Source organism: Anopheles funestus, chromosome 2RL (genome assembly GCF_943734845.2).
Source record: "Anopheles funestus chromosome 2RL, idAnoFuneDA-416_04, whole genome shotgun sequence".
NCBI lineage: Eukaryota > Metazoa > Arthropoda > Insecta > Diptera > Culicidae > Anopheles > Anopheles funestus.
This window is the reverse complement of record NC_064598.1, coordinates 88852571-88874834: the sequence shown is the minus strand read 5'-3', so window position 1 is coordinate 88874834 and position 22264 is coordinate 88852571. Positions and strand designations below refer to the sequence as shown.

Genomic DNA, 22264 nt, shown 5'->3' with positions numbered 1-22264 from the left:
GTGCATGATAATATTTATTATGATTGAAATTGCACCGTATGCAGATAAAGATGAACTTTTATTGCACTTTATGGAATGGGAAAAGAAAAAAACAAAAAAAGGAAAGAATTCCATATACCTACCGATAGTAGTTGAGTACTTGCGCAAACACCCCCGGGTGCCGATCGAAGAAGTACTCGTTTAGGACGGGATCATAGTTTCCCAGTGCCTCCGTCAGTCTCGAGAGCCTTGTGGCCGGGATCTTCTTGAGCGTCGCCTTGTACGTTTCGTGCCGTATACCACCAACGTTCAGAACCACCCGGTTCTCTGAGTCCATGTTATTCATAAGATTCATTTCCCGGGGTTTTGGAGTACCCGCACGCGTTTTTTTGTTTATACTATCCTATCCACCTGCTTCCAGCTACTGTTTGCTGATCCAGATTGCGATCACTCTTTGAAGAGTTCGCAAAAGCTTTGGTTTCCCCGCGAAAGGTAAAACCCCACGGCAAATGGTGCTGGTGGTTGTGATGGGCCAGTCCACTTCACCATGCAAATATTAGTGAACGGGGCGCTTGTTGCTGCTGCTGCTGGGAAGGTGCTGCTCGCCTGTGCTCGTTGTGTCCGTCGTAGCGTGGACGTGATTTTATTTTTATCTGTAGCATATTAAGCACCGGGAAGTCGGTGTGGCGACCGACCGTCGAACGTCAGCCAGGCGTCGTCACGTAGGCATAGGGCTGTGCAACGAAGATGTCCGTGAAACTTGATCCGTATGTAGCCAAAAAAGATTCCGGTGGTCCTCTGTTCCAGCTGTGGCCGTCTTGATTTGCGTGTAGCAACACGATGTTATCACGTTCAAGACGGGTTTGCTTTTTTGTGTTTTTGCTGTTCCGTTTGTTACGCCTCTCTATCTGTGACCCGTCGTGCTTATTAGCCTGACTGAGATTATCTTCTTCGTCACCTAATGCCGGATTCGTGGTGGGGTGTGTTCGGGTGGTGTCTTCATGAACGCGCCAAGATTTTCTACTCTGTCCGTAGCTAGTGGTCGTCGGATGTCCGAGCGTTGGACATTTAATTTTTCCAGTAATTAATCATCAGCGGCAAAGGCGCGTGTGGTGTAGTAGACGTACCGGCACGCTTCACTGTCTCATCCTGGGCTTAGCGTAGCGCCAACGGGCTTCGTGATTGGCAAGCAACGACACATCGTACACTACGCCGACTTAGCGGACGATGTTTGGTGACCTCTACTGGTGCGGCAACGCTGTTCGTCCTACATTCATCCATATGGCTAGCAATGTGGAAGCGCATCGTTTTTCCACCACGGTGCGTAGCTACGAGTGTTGATACTGTCGCCACAGCTTATACCATGTATTACGACTCAGCATGACGTCGTTGCCGCAGCCATACCCAACCGCGGGTACTCTGGAAAAACGGAAAAACAAACAGACAGATGAGCGGAGGCAAAATGATTATGTAGCAGATAAATTTTGCACGCCAGATTAATGCATTGCAAATGGTGTGGGATTAATGTTTGCGACGAATTGAATTACTAGGTCGAGCTGTGAGGACGGGAAAGCAGAAAATTCCGTCACAAACGTAGGTCAGGGTAGTCGTTGAATGAAAATGTCCCTAACATCAGGATATCAGTTGCGTAAATGTATTTAATTTGCAGCAAAAAAGTAAGCACAAACACTGTATCATTTACTCTAGGACAGGGAGAGAGAGAGAGAGAGAGAGAGAGAGAGAGAGAGAAAGAGTCCGATCTCGGGTACTCATTAATTATACGGTAAAACATGAGCTTCAATTAATACACGGCAAATCGGCAGTTTGTTGTTGTTTGAATCCCTCTATCATTGGCAAAACCGACCCGTTTTGGGCCCGGCTAAAATGATTCATTACCTTTCAAAAAGTGCACTTTCCAGATGGTGATTGAAAATTAAACTCAACATAACCTACACCGGACGAAGCCGCTTCACGCGGGGGTTTGTTTGTTGCAAGTGTGCCCGTTACCGACGCGTGCACTTAATGAGATTAAATAATTGAATGCACCAAATGACCGGCGTTCATTAAGTAATTAATAATCAATGCTTATCGTGTCAACACGTGTCAGAAGCATATTCACTAAAGCTAACGTAGTGGGAAGGGTGAAAAAAAAATGAAAAGAGAAAGATAACATCTGCTCTTCTCCGAACGTTACGGTTGATCAAATTTCCGCAACAGGCAGATGGTGATCGGTGATAGGAAATCATTGATGTGTGTTGGGGCTAAATGGTAAACATTTATAAATAAATCGAATGAAGCAGGATTTGTTTTGTGTCCTTGAAAAGTTTGATAGTTTTTGAACTTTGAAGTTTGGTAATTTATTATGGAAAAATGCCTTACTCCTAAAAGTATGCAATTCGAAAAATACTCTCTAATATTGATCATTTATTCGATTTGTTTTACATCCATTCGTGGAAAATTACATGTTACCTAAACGTCCATTTGTGTCATCCTTGGAAATGGAACACAGATTGAGCGAAATGAAAATGTAAACTTCTACCGCATATTTGCGGTTACGTTCGCATTTCGATGCAGAGTTTCGCTTTTACACCATGAATGCGTTTCGCAGTATCATAAATGATTCATTTTTCTGATTGTTCCTGATACTTCTAACGCTAACACAGAAGGACTGACATACTTTCCGCGATGGATTGAGTTCAGAGTGCTTCTTGCGAAGTCTTCCTTTTTGCCAGCGATTCCCCAAGACAAGCGATCGTTTTTCATCAAGCTCTGGTAGCGTTTCTACGGTTTCAGAGTGAAAAAAGGATTTCCACTCCTTGAAGCTTTTCACCTTCACTCCCCCTGTAGAAAGCCGACGGTACGTCGGCCTACAGCAGTGCAAGTGCAGTTATTTCTGTTCGTTTATTCTTCGAAAGGACTCTTGGGACGGACTCTTTATAGCTCGTGCTTCGGTGTGAATCCTTTGATCCTGCCGCATAAGCGAATACGTGGCTTACACACGGTTGACTATGATGAACGTGAGCTTCGCTTCGGCTCGAAACCGCGCCAGCTATATTGTGTCAGCTGCTGAGCGTACTCGGGGCGTGTTAGGACATTAGAACAACCCCACGGGACGACTCGAAATGAAACTTCCCACACGCACACACTGCCATGACAGTGGAAGCAGAACTTCATAAAAAAACACCCTTATCTTTCGTTACCGAGGGAGTTTCCTTTTTTTTGCGAAGCGAAACAGTGGGTGGATGAGCTTCCACAGTCACGAAAGATAACACCATCCAGCATATCATCACCAACGTTCATTGACTTTTGCCACCTTGTTGGTGTGTGTGTGTGTGTGAGAGGTTTTTTCCACCCTCCACATCGGTATCGTTCCAAAACGTCCGTGCCGCTGTTGTTGTTTTGCATAATTTTCTATTATCATTTCATTATGCGCATGTTTTGTGCTGCCATTACCGCACACCGATCATCCTCGGACAGTAGAGTCATGATGATAGTCAGATGTCTCTCGGGACACCGAGCTCATAACCCGAGACTCGGCTCCATTTGCATGCGAGCCTGTGTAGTGGTGTTGTTTTCCAACGCAGAACACTCACAATGAGGCAGAACAGGGGTCTGGTGATACTGGTGTGTGATTGGTTTTCCGCATCGAACCCAAAAGGTAGACGGAAGTTAATTTTCATCTTCTGACGATGTTTTCAAAGCGTTGTTTGTTTGTGCGGTGGCCTCGGGAACAACCGGTATCAATATCCATTGCTGACCGGTTTTGATAAATCTGATCCCAACTACCGATCACTGACCAAATTAGGAATGGGTGGAATTGTTTTTCCGAAATGTTCTACCTCCCCCCCGGGGGTTCGGTTATTATTGTTGTAGGAAACGAGTTGATGAAGCTTTACCACTTTTCGATGAAACACGACACAAAACAATGGGTAATCATCGTTAGAGGCTGCTTGCTTTTGGTATATATGATTTTATTGAATTTCACTGCATCTCTATTGTGTTGAAGCGGCGACAACAAGCGATAGGGGATATGTGTTGTTTCAGCCATCACATTCAATAGTTCCATTAGTTTTTTAATGAGTCAGTGTAAATAATGGATTAGAGCTCGTTATTGCATGTCATGCGTGTTCAGCTTGGTGCAACTTCTGGCCCATTTGAGATGAATTATTGCAGGACGATGCCTCGAAATGAACGCTTGAATTAATGATATTTTGTTAGATTTTCTATTTATACCTTTGTTTGTGATGAAATATTTTACGTTACTGTTGAAATAGTATAAACAAAAAAAAGTATAATAGTAAGAATAGAAGTATAATTTATCCCTTCTTCAAGTAAAAATGTTTTTACTTAAAAAAAGAGTGAAAATAGTATTATTTTCTTTCTTGTACTGTAACACAGTATCCACATTTAGTCAGAACAAGCGTGTACATGTCATGGGAAAGAAATTCAATCCGAGTAAAACCTCATAAATCCTGACGCTTACGGATGTATCCATAAATTACCCGCTCCAATACAATCACACGCCACGCGTCGTATACAGGTTTATGCAAAGTGTGACGCTAGTCTTCTAGATCGTCTCACAAGCAAACCTTTTTTCTTCCTGCGTTTATATGGAAATGTAAGAAACAGAAGCATAAAACGACACACATTTTCGCTTTCGCTTTCCGGTATATTGTAGCTTAAAGAACCAATCGGAAATAAGGAAAATAATTCTTCCAGAGCCGGGGGAAAAAAGGATTCGCTTTCAAGCAATTCAATCAACATCAACGCTGTGATGGAAATATGAGGTGGAAATGCTTTAAACTGCATTAAAGCTTTGCGAACAATTTTCACTGCTCCATCTGCTGTGCGGGGTTCGATTTAGTTTGATTTACTGTCTATTTAACGACTCGCTCTGCAGGGATCGGAAAATTGAACGAAAGTAAAGTATCCTTCATTAGTTATATTTTTAAGCTGCTTCGTTGGCATTCGGTCCTTTCCATCCCCGCAAACCGGTACATAGAACTGCAAGGAAGGGTTCTAACTTGTGATTTGCAAAATTAAAAGTCCCTCAACATCATCCATCACGTGACATTGATATTCCGTGCACGGTTGTAAGCAAAAGAAGATCGAAAAAACGAAGGAGCAAAAGTAACCATCGTTTTCTGCAAGCAATCACGAACTGGACGGATGGTATGTGTGTTTGCTTTATTTTTCATTTCATTTTTCATCCGATCGGTCAGGCTTACTGTTTACCGATTGCGTTTTTTTGTTTGTTTGTTTGTTGCTTCTCCCGCAGCATCTTTATCCTTAAGCGAATATAAAACAAAATGTACACGATAGGCTCAACTTTAAGCAAGTGGATTTTATTTTACTTCACCGCGTTTACCACCATTCCTGCCAGGCTCGTAAGCACCAGGAGAAAAACAAAACGACCCAAAAAGTACCCAGTACGATCGTTGTTCTTTTCGTACACTTTCCCGGTTTAGGTTGCGTAGCGTTGCTTGTAGTCAAATATTTACCAGAAGAAAAACGATATCCGATTATTGCTGAGCACTGCAAAACACAAAATGGCGCTCCCGTACGGTACAGATGTCCTAGGCGGTTGATCCAGAAGAGGGCGAGGAATATAACCACCTCTCTCGTCTAATGTACATTCTGCATTTTTTTCCTTCTTTTGATTGGCAGGAAAATGGCAAATACTTTTGAATTTGGCATTTGCTAGAAAACGCTTGATGGGAGTGTAGCGAAGAGTGGACAGTAGAAGTATGTCTCTTGTTTCATAATGCTCGATAGAATTTTGTTTGTGTGTTTAGGTTTTGCGAATAGAAAATCGAGAAAATGATTATCTGAGGGATATCTTTGTTAAAGAAAGGATTTTTTCAATTACAAAATTTGTGGCCATTTTTGTTTTTTGTATAAATAAAAAATCATTTCTTGCGAATGAATGTTAAATATTAAAACAGAAATTATGTCAATTACATTTATATGTTAATTGAATTTAAAAACAAATATTAGAAAAAAAGAGTTTTAATTCTAGATTTGTTTTTAAAAATTTTCGTTCCGCAAAATGTATGCAATCAGCAGAACAAGTATTTTCTACAAAGTTTGTTTTCACACGAAAAATGTTTAAACAAACTAAAATCAACATTTTTATCCTAATATTATATAAAATATCAACCGGTAGCGAGCAAGTACAGATAAAAATGAAACCATTTCTTCAAATTTTCCATCTTCATCTTGAGCATATCTTAGAATCACGTAACGATATCATTGCCGCAAATTAATCTTCTTCTGCTCTCCTACAACCCAAACCCTCCCGAAGGGATAACGAACATAACAGTGTACCCTGCGTTCTCTAATCCTTACATCCCGCAGACTGGAAACATGACGGGCTGGTTCATAAATCATTAGAATTAAAATTTCACATCAAACGTGAGGCAATAATTTACCGCGCGCCTTGGGTGGTGATGGGTTTTTTCCGCACACGGAAGAGTGACTGAAGAAGGACACGATATTTTACTTATTTTGTTGGTCACCGCACTCGCATCAACGTCCAAAGAAACTACCCACCGTGAAAAGAAGGGGCGTCATTTTGACTTTTTTTATTGTTGGTACATTTTATTCCCTCATTTGTGGAGCTTCCTGTAAAACATTGTTCTATTTTGCCGAGATTTGGTAAGAAGATGGATAAAGGATAAACACAACACAAGCAAAAATGTAAAACACATTTTCTATCCGTTGTGTCCTTGGGTTTTTGGGCGAGCTTGTCTGGCAAGCGGTTCATTATTGTTTGCCTTACATCCTACCACCATCCTTCCCATCTGCTCGTGAAGTGATGAAAATTAAATGTTCTGCTAAACTGCTCACTTTGAAACGGACGACGGACGGCAGCTTGTTAGGCGAGCGGATGGACAAGGATACAAGTGGTAGTGATTTATGCGAACATCCAACGACGAAAAGTCAAGACAGTGTGACTCCGGCTGTGCCATAAAACATCTACCCAACAGTGTAAGCAGTATGAGATTTTCACTAGTTCGATTAAACAAAAACAAAAACGGCTACAATTTCAGTCCATTGATGGGGCAGCAGAGTAGCAAAGGAAAGAAATAAGCATATGGAAATTTTAATGTGATTTTGCTATCGGTTGTAGATTGCAATAAAATGCACGTTTGCAAAAAAAAATTTCCCCGTTTCAGCGACTGCAAAACAAAAACTAGCTCCGAGAAAGGAAGCTAATTCATGGCCGCTCCTGCTTCGTCACAGCTGCTAAAATATTCAGCACGAATTAAGCACAAATCTTTCATCAATCTTTCTGAGCCCTTGTTTGCGAGGTTACGTACTTTCTAATGTGATAGGCGATAAAACGAAAGCGAGCGAAAGATAAGAGAGATAAGCGTTGGAATTTCGTGTACGGCGTAGGATTTCCGTTCGCTTACGCAGGTGTCTGTCGGTGCACATACTGGCGGATGGTTTACGCAACACACGCACAACTCGTAGCAGCTTAGGAAAAGCTTTCGAGCCAATCAATCATGGTCCCGAAACCCCCGTCGTCATAGTCGGGCTTTGGATTGGGATGAAAAGATAAGGAAAATACCGGAAAAGCTTTCCCTTCCAACGACCATCAAGAGCAAGCGTGCGCGTTGGTGTGCGTTATTTATCTTTTTTTTTTGCAGAACATGTGTGCTTGTGTGTAAAGGTGTACGTTAGTGTGTACAGCTCTCTATTTCCCTGGGTACGATTATAGTACACCCACTTCGATTTGACTTCGAGGACAAACCACATAGCGCACCCATCGAGTTAAACATGCAGGATTCCTATTCCTCAGTGGAGTTATTTGATCTTAGGAAAAGGCTGAAAATCCGGGAAAACCTATGGAAATAAACCTCTAAGGTGTTTACGAGGAAACTCTAGAAGGGGAAATATCACTTTTCCAACACGCGAAAGGAAGCCTCTGCAGGCTGTTTCTTGGAAAATATGTGAATATTGGAATGTTTTCCACACACGTGGCAGCAGCGTTAGTGTAAGAGTACGGAAAGTAAAATTTATGTTTTATTCCAAAATGTTTAAAGATCACATTAACTTCTTGGAGTTTCTATTGCAGAACTAACATCGTGCTCTGGGAGCTGGCTAATGGTCCTGTGGGTAAGCGTCTGTCTTCTACACCGGCATAGTATCAATTCCCATCAAATCCGCACCCAACCATCATATCATACTAAGCCAGCGCGTAAGTGCGTCAAGTACTGAATCAAGTGCAGCAGCAAATGAGTCGACTAGTGCGCCAGTTAAAGGTGTTATTTAGTGCATTAATGCGTTGAGGCTGCATCGAGGATCAGGCCGCTTTATGGACTGATTAGAATTTACACGGCAAAATTCTTAAAGTTCACTGCACTGAATTTATCTTTTTAGTTGCAGTTACGATTTACTTCCTCTATGGAGGTGACTCTAGTGTCAATAGAACTGCACTCTTGTGATAACTTTCCACACTGCGTGTATCTTTAAACGAGTCAAAGCACCCGAGAAACAGGTGGACATCTATTTATCCCAATCCATCACTTCCGGTTCATTCCCGTCAGCATTCCCCAGCGTCTTACACAACACAGTGGTGCAGTGAGTGTGTTGACATGTACGTGTGTGTGTGTACATTGATATAAGCACCCAAGGAAAAGAGGTCACAAAAAAGTGGGACAAGTAACATGCCATAAAATAAACATCCCGCTCGTCAGGTTACTTAGTCCTGCAAAGGCCTGCCGTGTGAGCTGAAGCAAACAGCAAATAATATATGACACCCAGACATTGAAGCAAACCAATCACGGGACACGATCTGCCACATCCTGGCGAGGCGTGACAGTTCCGGTTGCCGGTGGCGTGGAAATCACTGGACCCACCTTTATCCTTTTCTACCTCGATCGAGCTAGATGGGTGGGAATGCTTTTTTTTTTGCCCACCCTTATAAATCCTAATGCGGCTTGAAATCAGGTAGGTTTTTTTTGTTGTTGACTGTTTTTCACTATCTCTTCCCAACCGGTTCCCGGTTTTGGAGTATCTATCCCGGTTTTTGTTTGAAGGACAGCATGACAAACGGAGTTGAAATAGACTGGCGTGTCTCTGAATCATCTGTATGGAATGCTATAACCCAGCCAACCGTTCCACTACCATTCCGGGTCTGGTGTTAGGTTAGGTTGTACGCTTTAACGCATTCCACCGTCACTTGCCTTTCCTGTTCAATTAACGCTCTGTTCAACACGGCGTGAAAGCTACACAGCGGTCACACTCAGATACTTTCCGGACAGGTTTTGTAACGGTGAATAATTGTTTTCGTAGCCACTGGTATGCGCAGCCAGCACTGAACTTACTGATACAGCTGTCAGGATGGTTGGCAGTGGTCCGTGTAATGTTGAGTTTCCAACAGAACCGCAGGACAGGAACAGAGAATTTAATTCCACTCCAATGAAACTTCCCATACAGTTCGTACAGACGCGCGGAACTCATTAGAGTGAGAGAAAAGGATCACCATCAGTTGAAACAATGTGTTTTATTTGATTAAAAGTATTTAAAGTGGATAAACTTTGTTGATAAAACAATGTAGATATACTACCTCAGTTTTTATTTCTTAATATTTTATTAAAATAAATACTTCATAAACAAAATTTATTTAAATGCTAAAAATAAAACAATTGAGTTGAGGAAAAACATAAAATATGATCAATTATCGACCTGCTTCAATAAACCGATCCCGAAACCAATCGAGCAAACCTGATGAAAACTTTGCACGCAGAAATGATTTCACTGTTAAGGTGTTTGTCAGAAACGATGTTTTGCGGTTTCGTATCGTGTTGCGAACATTATCGAACTATCCCAAACAGCTTTACATCAAAATCGAGCAAACGAAGTGAGAAGACTTTAAACACCTTTTTACACTTCCCGAGTGCCTCACTTGATCATTAAGCGGATGATGTGGTTAGTTGCAGCTTGACACACAACTTCTGAAGGAGTCGGTCCTTGTTTTTTGCTCTTGTTGCTATGAAACGTACCTTCAATCAAGGACCTTTAATTCGGAATGACTGTGATGTCCGACTTGGAAGGAAAGGAAGAAGAAATATTTTCTTCTTTGCGGTAGCATTCAGAGGGTTTGCTTCACCTAGGAACCATCACTGTGGTTAGGCTTTAATTCTTGGTTAATATTCATCATTGTGTAAAGTGTCACCTTGACCGCACTGAAAGTATTTAATAACGACAGATTTTTTTTTGCCTACGATACGTATGGTAAGATCGTTCACGCCTAGATGTAGGCAAAAGCGATATTATTGTTTTTAGATATTTTTGTAGAAAGAATACATAAACTATTATCTTGCGTTTTTGTTATATTATTCTTTATAAATATGATTAAAATAAAAAATGCAGTACATTTCACATTCAAAATTATCAGCGTAAATGTATGCAAATTGTGAAACAAAATATCTTTTTCAAGAAAAATAATCGACACTCCGGAATGAAAAATGTAATGCAAGTCAAAAAAAATCAATTTAATAGCACACCGTTTTTACCACCTCTTAATTTTCTCATTATCATCCTTCTCATTTCACGATAAGTCAATGCCCTGCTACAAGCTTTATTCTATCATCTCCAGATACATTCTGTGTTTTCTGTATACAGTTTGTTAAAAATATTCCTAACATTAAACGTGAACGTAATGAAGCCAAAAACAAAGCCACTTACACACCGGCAGACCGAAAACGAACACCGTGGATAACCAACCGAACCGAAATTAACCTCACCTTAAATCTTTCACCACCATTTTTGTACATCTCTTCCAGTCCGCTATTTAATGTATTCTGTGGACAATTTCCTTCCAACTCCTTTTTTCCTTCTCGTAAGCAACCAAAGATAAATCCGCTTTTCCCTACCGTAAATTTGTATTCATTTTTCACATCAGTATCGTCCCGCGCGTTGCGTGTGTTCGATCCGTTTCTACTAAGTTTGAGATTTGAGTTTGAAAAGCGGGAAAAGAGTAAAAAAACCTCAACCGGCAAAAAAACGCTTTCAGTTTTTCTTTGTAAGTGAGTTGAAAGGAAAATGAATAAAACACAGAAGGCGCAATTTTCCGAGCATCTTTTTTACGGCCCAAAACCCAAAAAAAAACGGAAAAGTGTAAAACAAAAGCGAACACAAAAGGTGGCAGGAAAAGAAAAAGCTAAACGATAAAAGCATGGAAAGGTTTGGAAAAGGTTTCGCAAACATTTGCGACCCTGCTTAAATCCTGCTTACCCTCGTTCTCGTGCATTTCTTGAGGCTTTTTGGTAGGATGACAATGAGGACCGTGCGGGAGGGGGAATAAAAAAAAGGGGGTCAATTGTACCCGGTGGCACATTTTCCTATTATTTTCCGTATCAGAAAAGAGAGGAAAGGTTGGCTCTGGTGACCTTCACCGGAAGGCTCAATATTTCTTGATTCCTTCCGCTAAAGGTTGGCTGTGGTTGCGTTTCGTAACGAATCGAATAAATTTAACAATCCTTCCAATAAATCGACGGACGGTAGGAAATGTAGAACGCATATTGTTGAATAAATTTTATTTACATAAAGAAGCTTTTTAATGACTGAATGAAAATCGGAATAGCAAGCACTAGAAATATGTTTCATCTTAAATAAAAAAGGTATTTCCGAAAAAAGCATAATTTCTATTCTACTAAAGAGAAACCGTAAGATATGGAAAATCCGTCCAAATGATAGTAATGTGAATTAAATACAACCCAATCTGCAATCTGCCTCATTCAAATACCATAATCAAGCAAAAGCCCACCCCGACAAAAAAAAAGCTTCTGCAGGTAGACGGTGGATTTGGTTTTTGCTTTCAACCTTTTAGCTAAAGAGAAATTGAGCAGCTTATAGGAAAGGACAACAGGGGCAAGATACAAAAAAAAATCGAACGCTGAACCCCGAATTGAATGGTGAAATGACCAAAACTCGGATCGGTAGTTGTACGGAAAAAGCACAAAACCAATTTCGGTTGCTTAAGTTCCGACTGCACCCAAAAACTCTCCGGTAAACATTGAACCATTCGCAGCACAGTTCAAAGGTATCCATTTTCAGCATCCCTCCGTCAGGTAGGGTGCAACCTGGCTAAGAGGGGACGAAAAACGCAAAATCAAAAAACAGAAAGCTTTCGATCCAGTGTGCTGGAGCATTTTGCTTTCCGTTTGAACTTCGTTTTGAATCCGTACCCTCGGTTGAAGCACAACGCGTGTGGCTTCTTTCGATCTTTTTCAACTTGTGTGTGTGTGTGTTTGAACTTGCTGGCAATCCGCTCCTTCTAATCATCCACTGACCAGCGTTCCAATGATTTGGATCAAAATTTTGGAAAAAAAGTCTGGACTGCAACAGGATTAAGGCTTTAATAGAATCTTGAGTCCTTTCTCGTTCTCTCTCTCTCTCTCTCTCTCTCTCTCTCTCTCGCTGTTTTTTGATTGGACTATCCCATTCGCTTCCAACTAACAGTCACCTTTCATTCGTTTGGTGGTGTTTTGAGGGTTCAGACGCTGTTGAAGTGATTGAATTATCGACCTTTGGTTTATGCTTTCTTTTCCAAAGCTCACTTTTGGAATGGGGTTAACGAACAAAACTCAACATAGTAGCCGCAGTTCGTTCGTGTATTGTGAATCGATTCGTACCGTGTGGGGCTGCCTTCCGGGTAAACGGAGGGATAAGGGATTTGTTTTTTTCTACCTCAGTCCGGTTGTGCTGAACGGCTAAGAGCCAAATTAACTTCGGGATTTTCGTTTTTCTCTAGCCACACGCACACACACTACGCGCACCACTCTTCACACCCGCTTGAAGGTGCGGATTAAAAGACGGTGGTAGCGCTCTTAAAAGGGATGATCGTAAATCAATTATTTGGCATCCTGTTTTCAGGTGGTGCCCAAAATTGGGGTGCCATAATACGAAACAACACTTGTGGCAAAAAGGGGTTTATTAGTTGAGACACTTTGATGATGACGATCCGCACCACAGTTAGAGTAGATTAAGGCATTTTAAAGGTGACACCTTTACATTTACGATAGGGTTTTGTTTTGTTTTGTATGCCTTTGCAGTCTTTGTTGATTTATTAATCAAATCTCTTAAATTAAATTTTGTAACTAAACGTCGATTTTTTATATTAGGTTCTGAATCCATGGAGTAATTTGTATCGCTGATCATCTTCATCATTATCTTAAAGAAAGCTTGAAGTGGGTCAGGATAATACAACAGATAACTCGATCAATCTCCCTACTTTAAGAAGTTCAATAGTGTCCAATGATTCTGCACAAAAAGGAAGTTACAAGTCTCAAAACGTAATAAAAAAGGGACGTAATAATGCTTTAGTAATAGCACATACTTCTTTTACACTTAAATTTGTAACAATATCACTTCTAGTTCACGTTCATTTTAAAACATAACCATTACTTTGCGAGCATAAAAAAACACACAAAGCACTTCAAACAAAAAGTTTTCCCACCCCGTGCCAGAAACGATAGAACAACAGGCACGGCTCGTTCGTGTGAATATTTCCCAGAAACAAGCCAAATGCAAACATTTGCGGACACATGTACAAACTGCAACAAAAAAAATGACGGCATGAGACGATGCCAATATGACAGCAGTTGTGCGAGTTTTCCTCCCGATCCATCCAGCATTGGCGTCGTGTGAACGGTACGTGACAAAACGTGAACCACGGTTTTGTCCCACCCTTTTTGCCCTCTTCGGACGCATAAAAATGCCATCGAATTGTTCTGCTGGAGCACAGATGGTGTGCAAATGTGTCACATTGCACCAGCGGAAAAGGAACAATGTGCTATGAACTACAACTTTCTTACTTGCATATCCTCCCGGGGCCGAATCACTAACAAAAAAAGGGGTGAGAAAAATGCGGATCGAACAATTTTCTTCACCACACACATACAAGCAAATTGTGTCACCACTTTGTGTCTTCAACATACTTTGGATGTCAAACTGTAGATCCCACGTGGTGTTTGACCGTGTAGTAGGGTCCTTGCCGGACGACAAGTGTTCTTGCTTCAACTCGAGCATCAGCATGTTTACGCTTTCGCGTGTAAGAGGAAAAGTGGCTTGACATTAAGGTTCGGTTTTGTTGTTGTTGTTGCTGTATGCCTTACTAATCGAAATCACTAGCAAAGTGTACCTCTCGTACTGTGCTAGTACATGTCATTTGTAGTTTTTTCCGTTTTCAGCGCGAAATCACCAAACAAAGTCAAACGCGGGCATAGAATGTACCAAGCGCGAAAGCAAATCGTTCGAGTGCCCTTCGATTTCAATGGCCAATCGTTCGATCGAGCTATCGTACGAAAGTGTTTGTATTTTTGTTGTAACATCGTCCCTTCCCTCGTAGGCACATCCATCCTTCCTGCCCCTTGAGATGTGTATGGGATGTGTATCTATCGAGCTTTCCCGGTGTGTTTTTGTTTTATTCTCCACGACATGAGTTTCCATTATTAAGAGAGAGAGAGAGAGGGAGAGAAAGCTAGGGAGGTGGAAAATAAATTTCCATAGAAACATCAACCCATCCATTTGGTGTATGTTTTAACAGCACGGGGTTTTTACGATGTGTGTTCCATTTTTACCGTCAAGCATTTTCACGGTTATTATCACTTGAAGCGTATCGTCCGATCCGTTTTGTGGGAAGAGTTTCCACTCGAGATGCTCCTATTGAAACGCATTGTTTGTGGGAAGGAAGAGAGGCAAAAAAAAAAACGCCATCCCATTGCACTAGCGTTACGGATGGGGATGCATCTCCATCCGAGTGCATAACACACGGCAAAACTGATCCGCAAGTGAACGAACACAAGAATGGTACGGAGTTTACCGCAGCCTGTGTGTGTGTCAAGGGATCGTTCGAGCGGAAACAAGGCACCACGATTCTCTTCTCTTTTTCCGAGTGACAATTGTGAAGTTCGTGGAAGGTGTCCTTTGCAGTTCGTGCTGGCAGTATTTGCTTGCAACACATCCACAAACCGGATTGCTCTACTTAACACTATTGATTTTAATCGATAAACATGTTGTGCCAAGTGGAAAATTGTATTACCTCGCCGTAAAAGGAAATCGAACTCACACAATGCACGGATGACTGAAATGGTGAGGGGTTGTGTAACCATTCACGGTGCTAAAATCGGGAGAACATACAACCGATATTGTGTGTCATTGCGTAACGGAAGGGAAAAACAGGATCACGTTAGGTGAAGGTGTTTCAAATTCAGGTCAGCGTCAGACGAGAGCTAGCAAACCTTCAAAACCCAACGAACCGTACGGTGAGATGGTAAATTTGTATCCCCAATGCACAAGAATCCGATCGAATGCAGTGGGGTCAGTGTGCAGCAAATGACTGATGATTTACAATGGCTCTTCTTTGGACTCTCCGGACTACGGCCACCAGTTTCCAATTCTTACGAGATCTCGTTACCTCGGTCACTTGATTGCTATTTCAAGTTAAGTTCCTTTTTTTGTTTGAGGATCTATCGACAAGGGTGGATATTGGAATTTTGGATATTTCAATTACTTAGAAAGAAGCACGTAGCTGTGAAATTGGTACGATTTTAATTGAGTGCCATACTCTTGACCTCTCGTCTAGTTCGAGTTTAAAGTTCGGGGTTAATTATTTAATTATTTTAACACTATAATAGTTACAAGTTCCATGAAAGAGAGACATTTGTTTTAGAGTAATTGAACCTTGACTAAAATTATACTTAAAAATCTAACAATATGGCGGAAAGCTGTCTTTCATAAATATAAAAGAAAAAAATCTTAAATAAAGGAGAATAGTTATTGAACAATTGTTCATCTTAACAAAGCGACAATTCGTTTCTTTATTTAGCTGTTGTATTCTTTTTAATAATTTAAAATCATTCCTTATCTAAAGCTGTAAGCGTAACTATACTATCGACACGGCGAAAGCGCCTAAAAGTATGCAGTTTGCTAGTTATTTGGGTCTTCTTAAAATAAATCTACTCTAAATAGTTCGAAACCGAATATTCTTTTAGAAAAAAATGATACAATGTTTTCAATCATCCCTCTGACCCTTCCGTATGTTATACATTATTTCACTCAGATACCATAAGTTGGCCAAATTTGATCATCATCGTCCGTGGAATGAACATGTTAATGAGGTTTTAAAAACCTTCTAATTGCTTTTTACAAGACGCCGTATATTTTCGCTTGCTCTTCCTTCCTTCTTTACCATCCCGGGGTGTAGCTTGTATATTCGTAACATTTCGCACCTTTAAATCATCATAATCATTATCGATTCGAGATCGTTCGATAAAATAATGGTCCACAGAGACGGTAAACAGCCACCCGTAGATGAAAAAATCAGAAAAGAAGCCATCCAGATGGTGAAAGACACTGGGCGGAATCAGTAGACCATCGAAAAGCTTAATGAGTTTATGGTCGTGCAATGAAGCTAATCCTTACTGAGCCCGTCTTGTGGCACCGTATTGAAAAGTTATAATTACCGAGTGGATGGCCCCACAGATCGACCAAGGGTGGTTCAGTTGAATCGTCAAGAGAATCAACCTTACAACCTTGAATGTTAATGTTTGTTTTCGGGTGTGTCTTTCAGGTTCTTTTTTTGCTGTTTTTATGTTTCTGTACTGGGTTAAAGGAAAAAAACAGGAAAAATGGTAACGATTACATACACACCCATGCTCATGTGGGAACGCTATTTAGCGATGGCCTTGCCGATTTTTGGGAAGGCTGAAACTGACATCACGAAAAAAGCACCCATCAAATGAGCTCCACGTGGTGGAGGGAGGTTCGCTGAAGTAGCGCAACAATTTGCTGATGGGAAATGTGGTTGCGTGTTGGCAGTATGGAATTTTATTCCGGGCGTGTTGGCATAACGGTCGACCGACAAAAATCGGCAAATGGCGCACTTCATGCCAACCTCCACCATTCGCTAATTGGAAAATGATGAAGCATTGAAGGGTGCATTCAACAGGAAGCATTCAGCGCCTCATCTAGTGGAGAGATACAATCAGTGCTATCATCTGTAACGCGATTAAAGAAACTGGACCTTATTACGAGGAAATATTTTTTTGAAAACATAAATGGTTTTTATTGTAGCTAAAAATTCTTTGAGACAGTTTTAATATAAAAAAAATGCACACCAATGTAAGTAGCTTTTTGTTTAACAATTTATCATGCAAATCACGCACTTCACTCGCTACAAAGCTAACCGTGCAGCCTCCAACAGTTGGTGCTGGCATCAATGATTGACGAGAAAGGTGCAACAAAAAAGTTTTCCACCGCGCGGAAAATCTGCCAGCGCCTGTGTCGTGCGGCTTACATACACGCGCCCCTTAACGGGAAAGTTTTAATTGAATTTCATTTTCACCACGAAACGTTCACATTCACACTGGGTTTGACTGCGGGTGTAGCTTATGCTGCTACTTTTCGGGAGAAGATTTTGCCACAACCTTCCTCTCGTAAGGCTCTACCAGTGTCCGCGCGTTTCTAAGCATTTCCGCACGGCCGCCACATTACGGCACATGAACGAGAATGAACGCCCAATGTCCAACGGGAAAATCGATTGTTTGCACAACTTCCCGACAAAAGCCAACACACAAACTGTGTATGAAATTGAATGGATGTAACACGATGTTGGACTACATTTGTATCGTATTTTTCTTTCTTGGATCGATTGGTGGAAAGCAAAGTTATGTTCGAACTAAATTGCTGAACTGCTGTTGACAGGTTGTATCAATAAAGTGCCATGTACACAGTTCCTGGTGGGTTTGATTTAGGCATCAGTATAAAGCGAATTACTTAATTTGTACTCTTAACAAGTAATACAATTTGTTGTTATAAATTATTGTTAAAATTATTTTTAAAAGTTTTTAAGTAACTTTTCCTGCAATTTAAAATTAAAAGAATCCTCTAAAATTACACCTGGTTGAAATGATTTGTGGAAAATACACTCCAAATTTAAAACGTTTCATTCCCACAGTGCCAATCGCGCTCTTCTTCTAACTCGATCTGCACACCTTCACGTGGCAAAGGAGAAGCTGTAATGGAGACTAATTTAGTTGTCATAGCTGAATTACAATCGTTGATTAGAGTTGGCAAACAAACTTTTCCTCCAATTCCCGTTCTACTAATCCAATGTGTTCTGATTTTGAGGGTTAGTCCGTTGCTTTCACTTCTCTTGCACGGATCACACAGTACGATGGTTAGCAGCTGAAGAAAGGCCAGCAGGAAAATCGATAGAGTTAACTAATTTGATAATTTCCCTAATGAAAACAGTCCCATTAAAATAAGTTATCTCATTCTTTGTGTTCTGCCTTCTATTCTGTGATTACGTGATCGATGTGCTACAAGTTGAAAGTATTTTCCAACGATCATTGGTCATTGGTAAGTGATTGATTTTCTCCTGAGGGAGCGAGAAGAAAAGAGAGAAATTTTCATTCTCCGGTGGTAATTAAAACGTTTTGCACCAAACCTTTGTGAACTGCAAAGGGAACGACTAGTTCTCGATGTTATGCTCGAGGCTTAAAAAGGTCATTTGCCAAAAAAAAACATGTAAAAATTACAACAAGCTCATGTCGAGCGAAAGTTTTTCGCTTTATTTTTATCACCCTGTGATTTTACCATTTTCCCATTCGGTTTGGTTACCGGGTGTACAAGGGAGGGTGGTGTGAGGGTATGTTGTGGATAAAATTACCCTGCCTTGGCTCAAAACGTCAATAAACATGAATCCTAATTAAGCTTTTCTCGGTTGTTGGGCTTCGGAACTTTTCGGGTCCTGTCCCGAAATCCCGTCGAACAGAATCACACATACATACAGATGGTGCTATGCGAATGAGCCTTGTCCTTGGCAATAAGAGGTCATACTGTATCGTATGCTATTGCTGTTGTGTTGGACATGTTGCTGCGGTATGTTGTAATGGGCATTGAGGAAGGTTGAAAGTTGAAATGAATGAAATTTTCTCATTTTTATGACCGTTAGAAAATAGGAGACAGTCAAAAGGGAGCAGATACTTCACGTGTGTATGATCGGGCAGTACATCGTTTGCCTCCTTTCACCATCATTGGACAAGCCAAAGCAATAAAAATGGAAAGCTTTTTGGGGAAAAGTTAATATACTAATTTTTTTTCTGTATGGTTTCTTCCATCCTGTTGTCTTCATGTTTATCGAACGTTTCCATAAAATGGAACCGGCCTGTTGGAAGTGGGACGATTGGCCAGAAGCTTTTACATGTTGATTACATTTTGAAGCAAAAAAAAATGGATTTGTGTCGAACGAGATGAAAACATTGTTTATTTTATAGCGGGACTCGGTGGATCGTTGGGATAGTTTACGACTGTTGTGAAAATAGATAGAATATTAATAGCATTTTTTTTAAATGTAGACCCCGTGAAAAATCCTCTATGTTACTGAATTACCTAACTTCGGAGCAAATAGGTCATTTTGGATTTTTACTTATAATACCTTAAACGCCCGAGTGACGGCAACCAACATTACTCTTTCTGCTATAAATTGTAAAAATAATGAATTAAAATTTTATAAAATCACTCGTAGTTTTGCTTTCTTAAAAGAAGCATAAAAATCAGTTCAACATAAATTGCGATGAATTCAATTGCTCTTTTCTGCAATTCTTTACTGTGGTATGTGGCACACGTTTGCTTAACATTCCATCGACATCCCCGGTGCTCAAAAAAGCAGCTATAGTGCACCGTAAATAAATCCGTGCACAAATTCGGAATCCATGTCGAACCACTTTTCGACAACGGGGTTTTGATCCGTCCAGCAGCACAATGTCACACTATCATTGTCATACCGACTTCTTTCTTCCATCCCACCTACCGGCACCAGCGCTATCACTGATAACAGCATTCTGGTGCGGGATTGTAACGAAGTACGTAGCACGGGTCCGCTGCTCAGCAGGACGCAATAAATTCAATCCCAGTTTTCTACCCGATTTGAGGATCGACTGTCGTAAATTTTATTTACAACCCCTTGCTGCACTACTATTACTTCTTGCACAAACGAAGCATGTCAGATTGTAAAGAGTAGAGTTGCCCCATATTGGAACCAGATGCGATGTGTTGCAGTTTTGTATTTCTGTTTCTTTTTTTTTTGTTGAAGAAAATCCTCCGATCTGAAAGCGGTAAGATTGAGGTTGAACATTGACGTGCTTTTGCCGGAGATTTCCCGATGTGTTTGCAGCAAAGAAGCATATCAGCACAGTGCTTTTGCTAACAACGTTTTTGGCTCTAAGTGTGTGGGACGACAAACGGACAAACGATGAGGTTTCATGCAAAACGGAAGCACCTTCAGATGGCTGAAGGTTAGTTTGGCAAGAGCGACAGTTTCGGAAACCCCCTTTAGGGTCTTATCGTTCGAACAAGGGGTACCGATTTGACGTTGCATGCTTTCGACTGCCGTAAGAGTACGTACGGCCATTCTTTCCCCAAAAATGCAAACACACGACACCACACGAAACCCTTTTAGTAGGATGGAGCTTCAGAAAGATTTGATTCAGGCGCACGGTGATGGAGAAACAGGGGAAAAAGGCAATGGTTTATCTGCTGAAGCAAACAAACCCTTTTCTGGTGAATCGATGTTTGATGCACTGTTCGAATGGTGGTCGCTACTGTACGGAGCTGTTTCGTGCCGCGTCCTGGGAGGGTAAGGAAAAGCAACGTCGCAAAGAAAAAACCCTCAAATATGTAGTTTCCATCTCCTCGTTAGGAAGGTGGTGATATTCGCACGTTTCGAAATCTTTGCATCAAACATGTTATTTGAGGGTTTCCATTAATTTCCAGATAGTACAGCAATTCAAACTAGTATTATAAGTCTTAAATATAAAGAAATAAATTTTGAGTAAGATTTTAAGAAAGTTTTTAAACAATTTTTAAAATATTTTCCTTATTTGTGAAGACTTATCTTTATGGAAACAACTCTCTGGTTTTCATTTTTACATTTTATGATTTCTTACTCTCTAGCACGCAGCTACCACCCAACAAATGTATCATATACGTGACGTTTCGCTTCCAAAGCATCGCCTTCCGACACTCACATGCTTCACATTCTAAACACGACCCATGATTCGCATGACTAGCCTAACCGTCGCCGACAGCAGCCAGTGGCCACGAGCGAGACGTTACTCATGCGATTTGAACATTATCCGATAATTGCAGCAGAAATTACGAAACCGAAACCTTTTCCCCCAAGAGTGAGAGAAAGCTTCCCAGGCACTATAAGAACGTCAGGTAGATAGTTTGCTGAAATGGAGGAAAATAATTGTCACTCATTACCCTTTTCTGGGGGGCGCTCGGTGTCTGAACCGGGTCGGTTTGCTTGGTTCATTATTCATGAGCCTTGTTTGTTCTGGTCCACGTACTTAAGATATGACGGTTCGAGGTTATTTATCCAAACTCAGCAGCAATGTCTTGAGAGGCACTGTAAAGTTCTGTAATGTCCTTTGCCAATTCTGACTCCCCCTCCCCGAAAAAAGGATCGTGTGCGGTGAAGGCCTTCAGACATGTTGACAAAAGTTCCCCTTCATGCCAGCCTGAGCAAAGGATGTACGACGAGCATCCTCGGAAAATCAATTATTACACCTCACCGTAAAACCAAAGCGCGTGTGTATCCTTCTAAATTTAATAATCTGACTCAACACTGGAACGGGTTTTTGAAAGTTGTTTAGTTTCCGTTACATGATCCACATGGCATGTAATGCCACGTACAGCTCGGCAAGCGTTTGTGATCGGTGCCAGCTGTGTGAAGTTTCCAACGGCAAAAAACCCATTTTCTTACGAGACGAAATGATACACCGGTGCTACTTTTCTCGTGCCAGCAAAAACCTAAGTGGTAAAGTAAATATCCTTCCTAGCTTCATACCTTTCCCAGGTGGCACTGGGAAGTGTTGCTTCCGGTGAGCGCGCGCGAGTTGTTTAAAATTCAGCCACTCCGTCTGGATGGAGTGTGCTCTTGAACGCACCCGAAGAGCGCTTGACAAATTGGCAATTAAATTACGATCGTTGGTAGTGGTTGCTAGGCGAAAAGCTGAGAACATTTGCAGAAGAATAAATATCGAAAACAGGTGTTGGGAATGTTACAAAAAAAAAATATCATCATTCAGGGCGTGGACTTGATTCTTGCATATCGGAACTATTTCAGAACGCTTCCCAAACCCCCAACTGTCGATGTTGAATCGGTGTTGATTTTAATTTTATATAACTCATCATCCGGATGGGAACCGTATCAGCTGGAAAACCTTGTCATTACTGTACTCCCAGCAAAGAACCTTTCGCAAAT

The 22264-nt window shown here is 41.1% G+C and overlaps 1 protein-coding gene and 1 long non-coding RNA gene across 10 annotated transcripts in view; both read right to left on the bottom strand.

Annotated features, from left to right (window-relative positions):
• LOC125762172 (potassium voltage-gated channel protein Shaw) overlaps positions 1-22264 on the bottom strand; it is a 69462-nt gene that overhangs the window by 17205 nt on the left and 29993 nt on the right. For all 9 annotated transcript variants that reach the window (XR_007418172.1, XM_049424011.1, XM_049424005.1 and 6 more), the window contains exon 3: positions 123-1398. Coding sequence is in view for 8 of the 9 variants with exons in the window: in XM_049424011.1 (XP_049279968.1) it covers positions 123-334 (212 nt within the window). In the remaining variant the exon portion in view is untranslated. The remainder of the gene's footprint in view (positions 1-122; positions 1399-22264) is intronic.
• Positions 1-22264, bottom strand: part of LOC125762213 (uncharacterized) — a 226263-nt gene that overhangs the window by 187788 nt on the left and 16211 nt on the right. The gene's annotated exons all lie outside the window — the stretch shown is intronic.